General features: G+C 30.3%; 2 protein-coding genes across 3 annotated transcripts in view; one reads left to right on the forward strand and one right to left on the reverse strand.

Moving 5' to 3' along the window:
* The window catches only part of LOC128394764 (nuclear factor of activated T-cells 5-like), a 93,453-nt gene that overhangs the window by 32,321 nt on the left and 40,556 nt on the right, over positions 1–20,576 (reverse strand). The gene's annotated exons all lie outside the window — the stretch shown is intronic.
* Positions 1–20,576, forward strand: part of LOC128394759 (glutamate receptor ionotropic, NMDA 2B-like) — a 57,006-nt gene that overhangs the window by 22,829 nt on the left and 13,601 nt on the right. Inside the window, exons 1-4 of one of the 2 annotated variants that reach the window (XM_053355121.1) lie at positions 6,712–7,045; positions 7,133–7,314; positions 7,445–7,698; positions 7,964–8,147. In XM_053355121.1, coding sequence (XP_053211096.1) covers positions 7,010–7,045; positions 7,133–7,314; positions 7,445–7,698; positions 7,964–8,147 — 656 coding nt within the window. In that variant the 5' untranslated portion in view covers positions 6,712–7,009. Of the gene's footprint in view, positions 1–6,711; positions 7,046–7,132; positions 7,315–7,444; positions 7,699–7,963; positions 8,148–20,576 lie in introns of those variants that run through there. The other variant, XM_053355120.1, reaches the window with a different exon arrangement.

Below are 20,576 nucleotides of genomic sequence, written 5' to 3' on the forward strand. Positions count from 1 at the left end.
TTCCATTTTCATTGAACCAACAGTTTTCATCAATCCTTTCAATCTGATTCATTGTTTTGTATCAACAGTGGATTACAATCACATGAAATGATGATGATGATGATGATGAGGATGAGGATAAGGATGATAATGATAAGGAATACATTGATATAAAAATTGAATGCATTGGAATAGGATTTTATCTGCTTCATGGAGCTGAAATAATCTGTGATATCATGCAGAGACGAAGATACCTTTGAGCAAGAAAAAATGTCAATACTTATCTTCTTATCTTGTTTGGCTAAGCAATTTCCTCCCCTTATCATCCTCATCATCTTCCACCATTTCAAGTATCAGATAGAACTTTTTTTTTCTCTTCAAGATATTTAGCTTAAAGGTATGACCTCCATGGGAATCTGGTGAATATTGGATCAAGTTTATGATCAACACAAGATGAAAGATGAGCATGTAAACATTTCTCTCTCACTATTCATGATGTTTCCTCTTCTTTATATATATTAATATCTCATTTCTTATGAATTATTTTCATTTCACATTTTTTTGTTTCCTTCTATTCTTAACTTTTACCGTTAATCGTTATTCCTGTATATGTTACATGATCTTGTCCATTTGTTATCATAACTGTTGGTCATTGAAAATAAGATTGATTAACTTGAATGGACAATCATGATGATAATCAGGATGCTGATGATGACAAAATAGTCTCAGATTATTAGTAATTTATTAATTTGCTTTTCCGCAGTTTCTAATTTCATTTTTATTCAGTTGATGACATTCATGAAATCTTGTCGTTGATAAATTTTCTCGTGTTAATATAATTAATGTTCACTTTTATTTCCATAAATCTGACTGTTTAAGTTTTCAGAATTCTCAATTCCATCACTGGATTAAACTTCTCAAGAACTTTTTTATCTCTCTCTTCCTTTGGATAAACATTTTCAAACACTTTTCACTTGCAGAATTTCATCATGCCTTCATCTACATCATCATCAATTGAATTTATATCATGGAACCACAACTTTGTTCACTCTATTCCAATCTTAATTGAGAGTCTCTAACTTTTTCACTTTTTTATTCTTTTTAGTTAAGAAACAAACTCTTTTTCGTCTCAGAGTTTTAAACAAGTATCTCAAAAATATCGTCTAATTTTGCTACTGATAAGCCATACGTTAGTTAATTTATTCGAGGTAGAAACGAACAGAATCTATCGGACAGATTCTGTCCGATAGATTTTCGTCATATTGCGAAAAAAGTTCTGAGCCTCGAAATACATGTTAATTCCCATAGACAAAAATGAAAAGTAAAGTATCTTCGCTTTTTCACTCGAAGTATTAATACATGTATGTTAAGACGGCGCGAAAAATACTAAGTTCAAGTAATTTGAGTCGTCAAATTTTGCAGAAAAAAATTTTACGCTTAAAATATTATTAACTTCTCATGGCTTCGCCGATCTGACTATCGATTTTCAATCGATTCAGAAATCTAATTATTTTTTTTAATGCCTTCTTATTTGATCACCTGAGATTATTATTCACAATTAACTACTGTGGTAGATATAATAACCTTCATTTGTGATTGATTTAAATTTATACAAGTAGTTAAAAGCATTTGAATCAATAGTTTGAGTTAATTTTAAATTGTCGGATGATCGTTAATTTAATCATTTCATCTCATTACTCTGAACTCTTCTGACTTATTTTCACAGGCGAATACAATTTCCTTGTTCTTTAGAGCTGAGTATATGCAGATAGTTTTCGATGATTGATATAAAAAGGGTCAAAGGCCCATTATCATTTTCAACAATTAGTTTAATCTAAACAAAGACCAATTCAATCTTTTCTTTTAAAAGTAAAATCGGTATTTTCAATTTGGTGTTCTTGATCAACAACAACAATCAGTTTTTTTTTAAATTTTTGTGTTCAAATAAAGTTAGTCTCGCTCATCATAATCATGAACTTCACTTTCTGTATAACTGTTATCTTAACAATTCTGGTATCTTTCATTGGAGTATCTTTGGCACAAGAGATTTTATCTGAAGGTGTTATTGGTCAGCAAAACAATAGGGTAACAGAGGAAGCCGTAGGTGATTCGGGATCGGGTCCGTCAAGAATTGGTGTCTAATTATTATGTATTGAAAGTTACGAAAGTTTGAGAGGCCCATGTCTTTAGATACTGAAATGAGAATTATTATTAATATTTTTTAATTTTGGACTCGAAAAATGTATCGATTCATTTTTACTTTTCCCTTTTTGGTTATTTGTTTAAATGCTCTTTTTTTCTCTCTTTTTGAATCTCGCGCTCTCAGAAAGTCAAACTGCACTCGCGTACATAAAAAACTTTGATTCAGAATTTCTCATGAATGAGTGTTCAGATTTTGTTTGTACTACTTTCCCGTTTTTTAGGATTTTATGCTGAATTTTTTTATCCCTTAACCATTCATAGACTCTTTGTAGCTTGAGCGTAATTTTCACTCAAAATTTCAGCAAATATTATTCGAGAAATTTGATGATGATGATGATAGATTAACTGGTTAACTTATAATCTCAACTCGGTCAATTTGATATCATCTCAAAGAGCTACAATCAGTTGAGATAATTAATATCAATCAATGTTCATCCATTGATAAAATATTAATCATTGATGAAAAACCTTAAATGTTTAATCATTTACAGTCAATTTTTATTGTTGATAGATTGAATTTCTTGATTATCAGGAAATTTAAGATATTCAAATTTCGAGGAAAAAAATATTAAGATAATAACTTTTGATAAACTTTAACTTTGACCTAAAGGTTATTCAAATAATTGTTGATCGATAACTATTATAACAATTGCTGTGTGTTTATATTTTTTTTATTATCAACAATTAAATTGTGTTGTGGTGTTAATGTTTAATCATTAACAATTAATGGTTAACCATTAAAAGCCAAGTTGAAACACAATGAATCCAACACAATTTATTAATTGTTTCAATCTCTGTATTACTATTTTTATAATTAATTAATTTGAAACAATGAAAAGGTCAATTACCCAACTAATTAACCGTTAATCAGAATAATTTTTTCTTACTAATTTACTTTTCCTCTAACATTATAATGTAAATGTTAAGATGTACAGTTAATTTGTATTTCTAAATTTTTGTACATTAAATTTAATTTGATTACATTAACAATTCAATTTGATAGAAACCAAGATGATTAAATTAATTTACTTTTACTTTTTTCAATGAAAACAAATCAACATTAATCCATTTTAATAATATTCACAGATGATTAAAAGTTAATAACAATTTAAATGTGAATCTATGATTACCAAACAATTAAAATAAATTTGCCATTTAAATGGTTAAATTATACTAAATGTTGTATAACAATTAATTAACTAATTAATTTCCTTCTCTCTTCCTGGTTTGCTTTTCCAATCAAATTATAACGGGACTTGACAGAATCAAGTAAGTGTTTTGACAATTAACTTTTTCACTTGATTTTCTTGAAACCTGATCACAAGTTAATCATGATAATTTTAGATATTAGATTGTGATGATCAACTGAAAATTGGTGTTACCATTGAATCAATAATCGTTGTAGATACAATTTCCATGATAATGATTAAGATACATTATCTCATGAGACTAGTTTGTTACATCCATTGTTATCATCATGAAGATGAGGATAAGAAAGAGGATATAAAGATGATAATGATGATGAATCGTTAGTGTATCTAACTGAATGTTAATCATGTTCCCACTAATTCAATTGTAAATGTGAAACAAGAGGAAGATTTTTCATCACAACTTTTTTTTTCTTCTTCCTCATGGTTTCAGAAAAAAAAGTTCATTGGAAGATAAATTCATTCATGGTAATATTTATATATATATATCTGAAAAGATATTTCATCATTTGGAACAATTTTTTCTCTCTTTTTTATTTTCTTTTTCTCATTCAATTTTCATCATCACCTTTTTTTTTTATTTTTATTTTTCAAATTGTTTCTTTCATCATGGTGATTGTTATTTCTTTCTTGATTCAATGGAAAATGAAACTTTCTGATTATCATGATGATTATTATGACGATAATACTGATTATCTTTCATTGAACGTGATCAAACTCCAATTCATCTGATTATCTTATATCTTCTTCCTTTTCCCCTGATTATTTTCCATTGATTTCCAATTTCATAACAATAATAAAGTGAAAACTATCAGGAAGATTCTTTCTCTCTCTCTCTCTCTCTCTCTCTACCGTTAATCTTTATTCTGATCACCATGAGAATTCAGAAAGTAGATTAGATTGAAATTGATAATTTTTTTTTGCTTCTCTCACAATCTCCCATCTATTTGCTCATCAAACTATTACTTTTTCCCTTATTGTTTGTATCTTAAATTGGATTCTATTTGTAAATTCAGTATTTACAGTTAATTGGAAAGAGTTGATTATTTACCCTGATCAAGAGTAGCTATTTGTCAAATTGAAAATCAAATTGTCATGTTGATGTTTACAGGTAATAACAATGAATAGTGACAATATTATGTGTCTCTGTATGTATGCACCTATTACTTGGTATATAAATACCAATCTCATTCTGTTTACATGACAGGGTAACAATGATTCTGAGTAAGTTGCTACCATTGAAATCCAGGAAGAGGAAATAAATTACAAGCTGATTTTTTTTTCAAGAGAAAAAAAAAACTGAAACATAAAAGGTTAACCTATTTATCAATATCAAATGGATTGTTAGAGAAATTTTCTTCTATTCTTTTTCCATGTAACTATTTTAAGTTGATCAAGAATGATAACATGATAGTTGAGTAATAATAATAAGATGAAGATACGAGAATGAGAGAGTAGCTAGAAGAAGATGAGGAGCAAAAAATAAGAATAGGAAACAGAAATGATGAGGATGAATGATGAACATGATTAAGAAGATGAGAAAAATGTTTCAAGAAGTTTTCGTATGTATGAAAAAAAAGAAGGAATTTTTCTTATTTATATTTTATTCTATTCTCTTGTAAATATTGACCAGTGGTCAAAGTTGATACAAAGTGAAAAAGAAAACAGGATAATGAGAGTGGAAAAAAGAAACAAAAAATAAGAAGAGAATAAAATATTATTAGTTATCATGGAGAAAGATACTTGATTATGATGATATTCATTCTGGAATTGGGTGCTGGTGGTAATAAAAATCTAGGTCAGAACTGGGAGATTATCTTAATCCTCTTTATGAGATATATAATAATTACATAAATAGAGACAAGACTGAAGGTTATATGTTCAAAAGTACAAGGATTTCATGTTAATCTCACTTTCATGTTGATTATCATGGTTAATATTTCAATTTTCAGGGTAACATGTTATTCAGAAATATCATGAAAACAAAAAATATCTCAATACCACTCGACTAAATAAAAGGTTATCATGTCTGTGCAATCAAATTTAATCACAATTAACCGTTAGTTTATCCCAATATCAACTCGCAATGAGCAAATTATTATTATATTTCCCAATCAAACTGATGATAATTATTGAATTGTGATTTTGTTTGTTACCATCCAGTTAATTAGTTTGAGTTTCTTAATTTACTTCATTATTATTATCATATATTAAATTACCTGATTAGATTTAATTGTAACCGGATTAACTTTTTTTTTCTATGGTCGTTTTGACTAATAAGCTTAAACAGTTGACAACAATTAACTGTAATAAGTTAATTTCAGCTAATCTTGTAACTCTTTTAAAAGGATATCAAATTGTTTGCAACTTTTTTTTTCCATTCGTAAATTGTAATTTAAGTTAATCACTTTCACCTTTTTGATTGTTTTCTGTTACCTTATCACTTAAATGGATTGGTCATCTAATAGTGATTAATGAATCGTGATTAACATTGAAACAAAAGGGAAAAGAAGAAGAAGAAAAAAAATATAACAACAATCAAGACTTGTAACAATCAATTTGATCGTAAATTGTTTGTTTCATTGCAACAATCAATTAATTGTCTCCCTTGTCTCATGTTTTCTTAGTCTAATGGATTCATTAACTTACTTTTACTTGGAGTAATAACCAAAAACAAAAACCAGTCCCAACAATCAAAATAAATTGTATTAATTATTTCTGATTGTTAACAATTAAGTGAGAGATAAATTTTGATTAGTTTGCAATCAATTATTCAGAAAAAAAAGGAAGAAAAAATCTTAATTGTTGCTCTTTCCCACCATTTAAAATACACTGATTATCATCATAATCATCATCATCATCATCTCCATCACTTGATCAGCAATTAAATGATAAAATTAACCTTTAGGGTTAATTGTATTTATTTTTTGTTTTATTTCTCGACAATTATAACAATTAACAAGATAAACAAAATGATTTTGTATTTACCTTGAATCACAATTAACACACAATGTTGATTATTGATTATCATCTTGATCATCATTATTAACAATGTTAATTTACAATGATTATTGTTACAATAACTGTACTTGATTAACTGATTAAAGTCAATTGAATTTGATAATCAGATGCTGATCTTGTTATATAACATTAAATTGTATATTATTAATATCATTGAGTATGTTGATGGTGATGAAGGAATGATGATCAATATTTAAATTGTTGTTTGTTAATCAAACAATCGAGGTAAATATTTAAACAATCAAGTGGAAATGAACCAGAAATGAAGTCAAATACAATCAATCTTATCATGAACATAGAGTTAAAGTGAGTGAGAGATAAAATCATCATCATCATGGGGAATCAGAAGTGATGAGGAAAAAAAAAGTTCTGATGAAACATTCATTAGTTACTTTAACTAATAATACATTATGATTATTTAATTGTGTTCATGTTTAATGACGATAATGATAATAATTGATGATTTTATTGAGATAATCAGTTAATTCATATTTATCATGTGTTTATCATCTTGTTTCAAGTTTATTTATTTTTCCATTCACATTGTAATTGAAAAAAGTTCTGAGTCTAATAATATAAGATAACAATTTCTCGTATTCATGATAACATGTTATTATTATTTTATCGGTTCCATAGTAATTTCCAATTCTCTTTTTTTTTGCTATGGAATAATTTTGATATTTCATTTTTGAAATTTTCTTTCATTTTCTTGTTCTTTATAGCGAATATCAGATTCAAGAATTTTACAATTAGCTCCAAGTTTGGAGCATCAAGCGTCCGCCATGTTGAGTATCGCTCGACGATATTCATGGCATGTTTTCTCAATAGTGACCAGTACCATTGGTGGACACGAAGATTTTGTTAGAGCTGTTAGAGATCAAATTTTATCTTTTGATGATTTCAAGTAAGTTTTCACTTGCAACTTTTTGTCGAAAATTATATTTATCATATTTGTCGATATATATTTTTTTCTGAATCAATACCTGAGAGTTTGAACTTTAAGTTGATTGATTTTTCTTCTGGCTTGTTATCAGATTCAATATTTTGGACATATTTACAATTAAAAAGCGAACTGAACCTGAGATTCGATTGGAATTAGATAAATTAGCTAAATCGGAGGCTCGAGTTATTTTCTTATATTCAACTAAACAAGAAGCTCAAGAAATTTTAAGTGCTGCAAGTACTTTGGGAATTACAGGTAAAAATTATATTTGGATTGTGACGAGATCAATTGTTGGAACTGCTTCTGAACATTATGCTCCAACTGAATTTCCCTATGGGATGTTAGGTGAGTACAATGAACTTCTAATCAGGTAGTAGTAGATAATAGTAAACGTAATGAATATAATGACTGATTAATTTAATTGAGAGCAAAAACTTTTCTAAAAACTTTATTCTTTTACTAATATTATCTGTTACATGATTTCCAATTATTCACTTTGTTTGTTTGAGTGAGAGAGAAAGGAAGAAAAGTTTCCGAGCTGATTTATCATGATCGTAATTCTGATCGTTTCTCTTACTATTATTCTGTTTCTTGTTCCTTTTCGCTTCAGGAATTCATTTCAACACATCTCATGGTCAGTTACTGAAGGAAATTGAGAGAGCAGTGACCATCTATGGTTACGCTTTGGACCTTTTCGTGGAGGATGCTAATAACCTTAATAAAAGTCTTACACCTAATTTAAGTTGTAATGGTTCTGGTGATTCGAGATGGGAAAATGGTGACCTAATTTTCAAGTAAATATCAGAATCATGATAACCCACCATCAACCCAATCCACTGAAGTATCCTCATCTTTTTTCTTGTATCACTTTTTCATTTGGTTGATAATATATTTCAACGTTATTTTTGTCCCGTCTGAATGGAAAAGTGATTGATATAAATGAGACTTTGATTATTATCTTCATCAATAATAATACGATGATGATGATGATGATGACGATAACTAGGATGAAGAGGTGATGATTATGATACTTGAAGAAGATAGGAAATGTCCTCTTCTTTATCATCCTATTCCTTTGCTCCGTCAAGTTGAATTGATTACGAGAAGCAAGAGAGAAAAAATAGAGAAAAAGTTTTCCCATCAAAATTTTTCATCGAATTGGATTAGAACTTTTTCCCTCCCTGAATTTGAGTTGAAAAAAAGTTTTCCACCAGTTCTCAAGGTTCATATTCAGTTGAACAGGCGAAAAAGTTGAAAATTCAACTGAATCCCAATTCACTATCACCAAATTGTCAACCGATTGTAATCAAATATTGTTATCACTTTTAACCATCAATGTGAAGGGATTTTAATGAAAATATTGATTTTAAATTTCCAAACTGAATCGCACTGAACATTAGATTGAAATAGAACCGTTATCATGACTGAAAAATAAACTGAAAAAAAGGAATTGCAAATATAACAATTACAATTAGAGTGTTCATTTGAAATCAGGTTATTTTTACAGATAATTTATCACCTTCTTGTTTACTGATTTATCATCATCTTGGGAAAATGTTGAGCATCACAACATGAGTGATTATCTGATTATTCAGATTGATATCATGTTCAATTTGAACCTGGTGATAATCATCATAATGTCCATGATAAGAGTAGTTTGATATTTGAAACGATCTACATATGATGAAAAATTGTTCATTGTTATCTGAATACATGATGATGATGTTATTGATGATGAGGAACATGAATTATGTTTTCATCTAATGATGATTATGATACAATAATCTTACCATTGAAATTTGACTAGAATTTTGAAATGAACTCAGAAATTCATGATATTAATCAATGATAATGTTTATTTTGCAAGTACATCAAATGCAAACATCACAAAAGTTTCATATTACATTCAGATTGCAGGAATCATATTCAGGCAGGAAAGAAAAAGTCTCATGATTAAATTGATTGTTCATCCTTTTTTTTCATGATGACTTTCAAAAGTTTCGTCTGAATGAAACAGTACAGAATCGAATCGATTTCTAATAAAAGTTGAAGGAAAAAAGTTCCAACTCTTCGACTTCTACATCATGATGAATATTCCAGCCAATGAATCTCTCTCTCTCTCTCTCTTTTTCCCAAGGATTATTGATTTTCCTGAGGTTCATCATGTAAAATATTAACTAATTGTTGTTAATTACTAATAAGAATAATGGTATTTATATAAACAAACAATTACCCAATCAACAGAAAAGAGTCAAAAGAGAGTCAAAAAACGAGTTGTTTAAGACAAAAAGACGACATGATGAATCAAAATTTTTTGAGCGTTTTTGATTCTATTTTGAGTGTTTTAGAAGATATTTTGACTCTTCTATTTCAAACTAAATGGAATCAAAAGACGATACTTTTGGGTTGATTCAAAATAAATATCTAAGATTTATTTATTAGAAGAAAATTATTTTAAGTAAATATCCAAGATTTTAATCAAAATTACGATAAATAGAAAAAGAATCAAAATTTAGATGAATAGAAAAAGATTCAAAAATTGAATCAAAAGATCCATGTTCAATAATAAATAATTTTTAGTCGATAATTGAATCATCGTCAGTTGCATTTTCAAAAACAGATTCATCTTCGGATCCATATTCTTTCGATGCATGTGCTTCTTCCGATTCTTCTTGATTGTTTGATTGATTCTCCTCATCGTCCTCGGTTTCATTATCCGCCGATCTTTTTGTTAGATCGAAGTTTCTTGCACAAAGTTCTTTTATTATTCTTCCTCTGACCTTTTTTTCTAAGGCATCAGAATATCTAAGAATCTCTGCCTTTCTGAATAAATGAGTTATAAAGGCTTGAACTCTTTTTTGGCCTAATCTATAGTTAAATGACCCTTCCAATCTTCCAGAATAAGGATCATCAAACCCCCAAATGAAGGAAAGAGGATACTTGTTCTTTCTTGTTTCGATATTTTCATCCAAATAACTTTCTAGTTCGAATTTTGTGATCATTTTCTTGCCTAAAGTAACATCCTTGTAGTATGATTCTGGAAACGAAAAGCGAATGATCTGGTAAGCAAACGAACAAGGATTTCCAGGCTTTGAATTTTTAACAGCAAAAGTGTATTTATCTAGATCCAATTGAATCAATCCTTCTAGGAAAACTTGATTCTTAGATTTGATCTTATATGTTGGATCAGTCTCTGAGATTTCATTGAATGATTCAATTTCTCTTCGATTTTGTTCATCAACGATTTTTTGGAGAATCTTGAGTCCATCGATCATTTCGAAAAGAATGGATCCAGTTGTATCAAACTTGGAGAGAACATTTTTCTTTCTATCTAACTCCTTCATATGCTCGCCATAATCTTTGATCAACTTTTCCAGTTTAGGCATATCTATTGCCTTTTCTTCAGATTTTGAAGTTTCATCCATAGAATCATAAACAGCATCTTTTTTTGTAGTATTTTTCACTTTTTTCACATACACTGATTCATGGGCACCTGAAGTGGAAGCTTTGTCGAAATCGGAATTGAAAGAACTTTCATCATTTGCCGAAGATTGTTCGAAAAGCTTCGCTATAGCCTGAACACCAAGTACTTGCTGGCAAGGAATATCTGTAGCATCACTCAAAGGCTTGTGGCTTAATTGCATCACTTCCACCGTGAAACGCTTTACCTTTTGAAGATTCTTCCATGACGGGTTCAAACTTTTATTCTTTATCAGCTCTTCTTTCAAGCCAGATCTTGATTCAGAAGTTGCTAGAATTTGAGCAGTTAATCTCATTCCATTTAGTTTGATTTCAAAATAGTTTTTGATTTGGTCCATGATCCAGTTCGAAGATCGATAATCTATACCAAAATTATCTAACTGCTTCTTCTTGATTCTGACTAGAATTGGTTGATTATAATTTACACACTCCTTGTTCAAAATGAGCAGCATAACAGCATATAGAGTTTCCAGTGTGACCAGCGGGTAAGGTTGAGCAAGAGGAAATAATCATCATTTTTCTTCACAAAGTTTTCGTTTGAGTTCTCATCTGGATCATGATTCTTTGAAGATGGAGATGAAACTTTCTCTATAATAGTTGTTACCTTTTTCGGTTTCCTTTGACACTGAAATGGATCATTATTCTCACTTCCTTTGGAACTTTTTACTTGTTGCACGGATGAATTTGTTTTCTTAGAAACAGGAACCATAGATTGTGATGAAGGTATTTTATTACCATATACCGTAGATACGATTGGAGCTGATAAAACACGCACATTGTCAAAAGCATTATAAGAATCACCTTTGATTCTTTTTCTTTTTAGAGGTAGAGACATTAAATTATAAAAGCAAGAGACACTCAAAACAGAAAGTCAATTCAAGATACACAGAGGATCAAACAATATTGATCAAGTTGAACAAACATCTAGTAGTTTTATTATGAGGAAAACTCGAAGTAAGATGAAGAAAGAATTTGAAAACTTTGCAAAAATTGATTTCATTGGGTAATAAATATTGAGATTGATTTGCTAATAAATTGATTGGTTAGTTCAGATGAATTTGATTTGATATTTGATCAAGGTTCTTTGTTTTGTGTTACAATGATTGAAAAAAATTAGAACAAAAAATTTGAGGTTGAATTGGTAATAAACTGATTGGTTAAATGGAAGAAAATTGATTGGATAGTTGAACAAGGTTCTTTGTTTCGTAATTACAAAGATTTTGAAAAATGGAACAAAAAAGAAAAAATTACCTTGAAATGTCTCATGAGACAATGGTTACTGGTTTGAAGAAGAAAACTTTTAAAGTATCCAATAGAAATTGAATTGGAAAACTTGATCAATATTCATTGTTGTTTTGGTTTATCAGTTCTTTGTAACTTTTCCAATAAACTCGGACCGTATTTGGCTTGTAGCTCAGCTAGTAACTTTACATCAGCCTCACTTGGCTCAGAGACCCGACTCGACGATTCAATTTCTGGCGTTTTTTGGGTCATTGGTATTTCCAGATCTTCTTTATTTTCATCAACCGAAGTTAGATCTGCACCAGAATCTGTAGGCTTTTCAACTTGATTCTCAGTTTCACAATTATCTTTCGAAACTTTTTCTTTTTCTTCAGCATCTCTAGTAGCTTCTGAATCATCTTCTTCGTTTCCATCAGCGACTACTTCTTCTTCCTCACCATCAGCATCTTGTTCTTCTTCCGGAATATCTTCTTCTTGTATCTCTTCTTCTTGCATCTCTTCTTCTTGTATCTCTTCTTCTTGGATCTCTTCTTCTTGGATCTCTTCTCCATCTTCTACGTCATCTTCTGTGATCTGAGGATGAGTAACTTCATCTTTTTCAGGGATTTCATTCACTTCACGTGAAGCAACTTGGAATGGGTCAAAAGATGTTGAAGGCACAATATCTTCGGCAATATCCGTTCCTTGTTCTCCAACTGACACGAAAGATTCGTTATGACTCGCAATTGACCCTTCAAAACCAGATTCTACCGAATAGTTGGTAGGTTTTCCTGTTTTCAATCGAGACGATTGCCTTACAGGTGTTGATGTAGAAACTGAGGTTCTAGAGAATCTATCTTCTCGATCGTACCATCTTCCACCTGTGAAGCAAGGGATAGAAATTGTTGAAACTGATCTAGTAGATCTATGGTCCAAATCACTGATATCACCTGGTCTTTTTTCACTCGCTTTTGTCTTTTTCGAAGGAACATAAGAATCTCCACTCTCTGATTCCACCGATGCTGAATCATCATTGACCCGGTAATAAGAGCTTGATCTTTTCTTGGACTTAGCTTTAGCTGCATCCGCTGTGGTTATTCGAACTCTTTCATATTGTAATGCCTTAGAAAGAATAGTGGTTGATAGATATTCGTACGTTGAATCATCGTAGCTCATTTTTCCACATTTCCGACAGACATGATCTGAAAAGAAAAAATAGAGTTAATGTATAATTGATACTTGAAACATTTTCACTTACCGATCAATGCTCTGACTCTATTCTTGCCAAGTTCAGGAACCTTATCACCTTGATCAGTTGTAGATAATGGATATTTGTAATCCCAAAGATCAAACAACGAAGTTCTACCACCTGTTCCATGAACTGTGACATCAACGATCCAATGTCGTGGGAAACAATGTTTCACTATATTGTTCATAACTTGTCTTGGCTGACGATCTTCAACTTTTCTAGGTAGAGATCTGCAAGCGTTTTGTGTTTAGCTGCAGAAGGGGTAAAGTACCTTCGATCATGATATAACCACCATCTTCGAAAGTTATATCTTCACCGATTATCCGATCGGCTGATTTTACCTCAACTCTCTCACTTATTTCAGTTGTTTTGATAAGGCAAATCAACTCTACTACCGATTCACAAATGGGTAAGATCTTTGAAAAAAGTTCATAACCTTCAGTTACTCTTGGTGTAGCATCGAAACAATCTTTCAATTCATTGAATTTTTTCACCATAACTTCGAGTTTCTTCTGCCAAGGTTTTGCTTTTGATTCTGGAACTTTAGCTGGCGGTGAATCGATTTTTTCCTTTTTTATCTCTGATGGAGCAAGGAGACGACTTGTAGAAGCAACTGGACTTTGTTGAGATTCTAGATCAATAAATTCTACATCATTTGATGATTTATCCATGAATCCTATTTCTTGCTTGTACAAAAGATTTGAATGGTCAATAAATGAAATAAACTTGCTTCTTGATACCATTGGCAAGGTATTTTCATCATACGCAGTTACAATATTAATATTGTTGCACTTAAGCCAAGTTTCAACTTGATATTTGACATTTGGAATCTTGAGGTTTTTCATTTTGTGAGCAAATAAAGTATAAGACTCCAACAGTGGCTTCGAATCATCTGAAAAAAATGATAAATTCACGTTAATTTTTCGATTAAAGAAAAAAAGATAAAAGAACTTACTTCCTGATGCAACTGCCATCGCTGGAACCATTACATTACCATCAATTATGATTTTCATGAAATTATCATAATGAACAGTATAAGGCTTCCAAATTTTTGGCACACATTGACGTTCGATCTTAAATCCGATAGGAATTGTTTCCTGAGAACCATTATCATTTTTGACCCTACAAACGGCAATCACGATAGTTTGATTCTGTTTAAGAGCCAACATTGTTGCCAATAATGTTTGTTGATTATTGATCAACTTATGAGATTTTCTCACGTCTCTTTTTGATGAAGAATTCAATTTAACTTTGACCGTCTTTCTGGATCTAAGATTTCTGTCCATAAATTCACTCGAATAAAACAAAGATCACTTTTTTGGTCATAAATTGAGTTTTAAACACTGAAACACTTTCTCTTAAAACAATTTACACGTTTTCAGACACAATTAAAATAGATTTTGCTGATAAAACTTCCTAAATTGATAAAAGTACCCTTTCCGTAACAATTAAAATTGATTAGATAAAGAAAATGATTAATGTTCCCATAGCAACGTAGAAAAGAACAAAATTTAAATTCTATTCTTTTTTGAGTCACGTGAGAAACAAGTGGTACCACCTGTTTGTTGCTCTATTTTAAATTCTCTTTTCAGAAAATTAAATGTGTTCATTTAATTGTTTTATATTTAATTAATTTTGTGTTTAAGAAATTTTCTTTAATTGATTTAGTTAATTGTTCTTAATTGAAATTAGTGTCACAACCTAAAATATCATCGTTTCTTGAAACAGTTGATATGTTTCCATGTGGACAGAATTCAGCAGAATCTACAAGAACCAAAGATCGTAAGCTACGGTCTGGTTTTGAATATAGTCAATTAAACTATATTGAAGATCTGCCAGATTTTGCTGATCAAATTGATGATGATTCTTATATCCAAAGTGATGATGATCTGTCCTCAATCATCTTTTCATCAGATGGTGAAAGTGATTTGTTAATTGACCCGAATAACCTTCATAACTCACCATCTAAAAAGGAATATTTGGAAGCAGTTCTTTCTTCTATCATGTCATTTGGTTGTTTGAATCTCTCACAGGCAGAGATTGTTGTTAATTTATTCAACAGTTTGAATCAAAGATTCTCTTCAGATCCAATTTGTTTGCCCAGTATTAGATATTATTGGGACAAAAAATCAAAGGAAAATCCGGTTAAATGTTATATTTTGTGTGATGAAAAACATGCACATGGACCCTTCATCGGAGAGCCTAAAGACTTTGGTTTTTTCATCTGTGGTGATCAACATGTCAAGGGAACAATAAAGAATGATCAATATTTTCTACATATAAGTTTAAAGAAGCAACTAGAGAATCATCTCCCATCTTTCAGTGAAAATGATTATCTTGAGGTGAACGATGACGAAGAAATCAATGATATTTGTTCTGGTTACCAAGCTAAAAAACTCAAAAGTGACAGTTCAGATACAGATTCGAAAAAGTTTTCTATCACCCTTCATGCGGACGAAGTCCAAGCTGGTAATAGCTCTAACATCAAGATTTTTCCTATTCTGATCACTTTGAATGAGCTGAAACCAGATATTAGAAGGAAAAATATTTTCATGGTTGGTTTATTTGTTGGAAAGACAAAGCCGAAAGTTTCTAGTTACCTTGGCCCAATAGCAGATGAACTGAAAGAGCTTGAAAACTCTCCAATTTCCTGGATAAATAAGGAAGGAAAACAAATGAGATCAACGTTCCATCTTATCTGTCTAATTGCCGACGCGCCAATGCGTGCTTATTTACGTAATGTACGACAGTACAATTTTCACACAGTTGTGATTGGTGCCTTCATCAAATGTCTTCAATAGATGGAAATAGAATGTACTCGAATTTAACTTCAAGAACAGAGATCAATAATCTCAAACGGAAACATGATGATTTTTTAGAATTTTCAACTCTTTTCAACGCTGATTCTAATAGCGAAGATCATGATCAACAAATCTTGAATCCTCGTTTCAAGGGCCTGATCGATGATTCACCCTTGCTCGGACTCAAATATTTCGATCTTGTTAATGGTATCAGTGTCGAGCCGATGCACTGTTTGTTATTGGGTATTGTGCGTTCGATTCTGTTGAAGGGTTGGCTTGGGTCGAAGAATCTAAAGATCTATGAAGTTAATGATAAAACTTCTTTCAAAGATAGATTATCAGAAAGATTGATAAAGATTCGAGTTCCAACAGATTTTGGAAGGCCACCTAGAGATTTGGACCAAGTTAAACACTGGAAGAGTGCAGAATATGACAGTTTTTTATCATATTACTTTCTTCCAACGATAAAAGGTCTATTAAAACCTGCTATTTATAACCATTTTCTTTGTTTGGTCCGGATATACTTTCTGGCTCATCGAGGTCCGATTAATTCAGATAGAATTGAGAAATAACTAATCTTATCGAAGTGTTTCAACATGGTGTATTCAAGATCTATGGTTCAAGTTTCATGACTTATAACTTGCATATTTTAACTCATTTACCAAGCTCTCTGCAAAATTTGGGTCCAACCGCAAGTGTTTCATCTTATCCATTGGAGAATACAATGGGAATTTTAAAAGAAAAAGTGAGAAGAAGTGTAAACATCGCATCATCTCTTGTACGTGTATTCATCAATGACTTTCGGTTCAAAGAATCACTTATAACCAGAATATCATCATGGCGATTGAGTGAGAGAGAAAAAAGATGTTTTGGCTTGAGCGAAGGTGAAAACACAAACCATTCTCCCAAAATCACAGTCACTCGAAATAATGAATTTGTCCAGGGCAGAAATGATAAAATAAGATTGATAAAAGAACACCTTGGATCTCAATATCTTCCTAATGATATCGAATTTCTAAAAAGTGTAACCATAAGTGGCCTTCGATATTCATCGGAAAGTTATACAGTTGGTAAGAAACGAGATGATTCTTTCATCAATTTTCGAAATCAACAATTTTTTCGGATCATGGATATTGTTCGGATCAAAGGTGAAAAGATCTATGGTATTTGTCGACAAATCAAAGTTTCCAAAACAAAAACTCAATTCAAAGGACCTAAGGAGAAAGTGATCTTGAATTTTGATCATATTTTTGACGTAAAACTAGAGAAATTGGATCAACAGATTTTGACGCTAATTGAACTAAATTCGGAGATAAAAAAAGCTATTTTTATTCCCAGTACCGAGTTCAGTCATAAATACAGATGTGACCACATCGTCGAAGCTTTTTTATTGAATTTTTGACGCGTCGTGTTTGGATTTGTGATCTATTTGATTTTATTTACAGTGGTGGTTTTTTCTTCTTTTTTCGAGTGAAACTTGATCAAGATTTGTTGAAATTCTATTGAACATTGGATATTAAATCTAAGATCGTTCAATTTTCATCAATTAGTTCAAATCTTTCCGAAAAAGATTCATCTAAAGTGAAATTAAGTGAAAAGTGAAAGTTCAATTATCCTGTTTTCGTTAATCAAAATTAAACGTCTCAAAAAAAGAAAATCAGTCTTTTCTTCTTGCAACATCATCTTTATCAAAGTTAAATCATCATCATCATAGATCAGAATAATCAAAAATTACAAAAATTTCATCAAAAATCATGGTTAAAAGTAAAATCTAATTTCTTTTCTTTTTATTTTCTCTATTGATATTGAGTGTTCATTGTTTTTTTCTTTATTTTCTGCTAAAGTAAACAAACATTATCTTTCATCATTTCCCTCAACAATTTTTAACCGGTCGATCTTTGATTATTATCATTATGGACTAAGTTCTATGGCCAAATTGTTCAACGGAATTAATCAAAGAAAAAATCTCTATTATGAACCTAAAAAGATCCAAAAAGCGTTAGAAAGCTATTTCAAAGATCAGAAAAAAACAATGAAGGATTCACAATCTGAAGATTCAGAAATGGAATCAATCGATGTCTTTGATCTTATGGATAACTTACAAGAAATTGATCTCAACTAATTACGGATCCAGGAGAAATTTATATTTAAAGTTCAAATTACAATCATCTTGTTACAAGAAATCAACCGATCTCAGTTAGAGTGAAACAAGTTCCAAATCAACAAAATTTTATTATTAGATATTAATCAGAATTGTTTTATATATCAAATGTTATTGTCAAAATCTCTATTTTTCTAGAATATCAATGTTTCTCAAATTGACTCACAAAAATCAATTATCTTTTGCATTTATCCTTGATTAAAATGGAATCATGAATCTCACCAACAAAAAATTGCCTTTAAAAAAAGCGCTCAAAAAGCGTCAAAAATCTAAAATTCAAAAAAATTTGTATCTGGATCCAAAGTATTGATCCAATCACTTGATCCGACTTTGAGTCAAAATAAACTCTAATTGAATTCAATTTGATTAAATATATTTTCTCTCAATTTTTGACTCAAATCTTGACTCAATAAGTGCTCAAAAATTTCTCAATTTCTCTCCCTAAAAACTTCTCTGTTGATTGGGTAGATTGTATGAAAAATGAACCTTTTCGTTTTCCCTCAATTAATCAATAATAATCAAGATTAACTACAAAATAATTCACACGATAATGAATGATAATGATATTAATAATTAGCTTAATTGTTGAAGTAAAATCATCAGAATAACATTAAAAATCGTAATATTAATTTTCATTTCTCAGGAGTTTCCAGCCTTTTAGAAAATTAATTTCAAAGAATCAACTAAACACAATTGAATAGCAAACAGATAAAATATTCATCTTTAATTGTAGCATAATTGAAATTAATTAACATTGAAATTATTAAATTATCTTATCATGTGAACACTGGATTGATATTGGAACTTTTTTCATTTCGAAAAATATTTCCATCTCTCTCTCTCTCTCTCTCTCTCTCTCACTTTCAAATGACAATATGATTATTATCATGTTTATAAATCGTCAGTTCATTTACTGTTCAGTGAGCTCATGAGATGTGATAAGAAATGAAAAAGATGAATAGAATATGTAACTCATGAAGGTGGAAAAAAGAAAAAAAAAGTTCCAAATTTTGTTGAAAACTTTTTTCTTCTCCATCATTTCTCAGAATTTTCAAATTTCTGCCAAGTAAGATGTGTGATTCTTCAATGCGAAAATGTTTGTTTGTTTTAAATCTCAAGATAATCAACGAATCAATATTCTTACCTTGTTTACTTCGATATTTTTTCTTCTTCTTTTTCGACGAAAAGAAAAAACTTTTTCTTTCTCTTTGATTTACTTTACCTTCCCACTTTTCCCTTTATAAGTTTATCATGAAATTTTTCTGTTTACTACTTAACTCTAATGGTTGGCAAACCCATTGGATGGTCAATGAAGTGAACTCCATTCCGGTATCGGGAATTTTAAAGAGCCAAAAAGAAATTGATTTAAAAGTTTCTCCAAAATTTGGAAACTTTTCTCATTTCGAAATCATCTAACGATGTGTCCAGTTAACTTGTTAGTTTCTCTCATGAAATTTCAACAATTGATTCAATTGATCATTTTCTCCTGTGATGATTCATCTTCTAAATTGTTAATGATTAAACATCTTCCATTGTTTTCATTCTGATTCAGTTCCAATTGTTTTGTAATATTATATTTTCATTTCAGGGTGAGAATTAGAGTGACAGAGTTTTCTGTTGACACTTTTGTGTTTACTTATCATCATCATTATCTTCATACATGATAATCTTACCTCTTTCTTTTCTCATGTTGTATAGTTTTTATTCACATCCTTTGACATTCATGAGCACACAGAACTTTAGAGAGATAATGATTCGAGAAAACTGGAGAAAAAAATCTTTGAATTCGATTTAACTTAGTTTTCTTTTTTCTTTTTATTATTCTTTTGCTAATTTAGCTGGAAGAAAACATAATCTTCTCCTTCATGAGATGTTCAACCTTCACCACCTTGAATGTGATGGTTGGTGAAATCAACGATAAATCCAAACACTCTGAATGATAAACTTTTCATGACGATGCTGATGAAAGTAACGATGAAAAGAGTTATTCATCTGACTAGTTATCAGTTTCCATTTAGAATAATGTTCAAAAACATAATCTCCATCAAATCTTTCAGGATGAAAGCAACAACAGGAAGAAGATGAAAAAAACTAAATATTCAGATTCATGATAAGCATCAGAGGGATAAAGAAAAACTTAGAATCGAGTAGTTGAAACTTATTTTTCGTATTCAAAGGAGTAATTAAGTTGATCCGATAAAGATAAACAAAACAATTGAAATGCGAATGATACATGATTAGCAAGAGAGAGAGAGAGAGAGACTGAAATAAGTTTAAAAGTTCAGTTGAAAAAGTTCAGAGAGGAAAAGAA

Source organism: Panonychus citri, unplaced genomic scaffold (genome assembly GCF_014898815.1).
Source record: "Panonychus citri isolate SS breed McGregor unplaced genomic scaffold, ASM1489881v1 Contig00140, whole genome shotgun sequence".
NCBI lineage: Eukaryota > Metazoa > Arthropoda > Arachnida > Trombidiformes > Tetranychidae > Panonychus > Panonychus citri.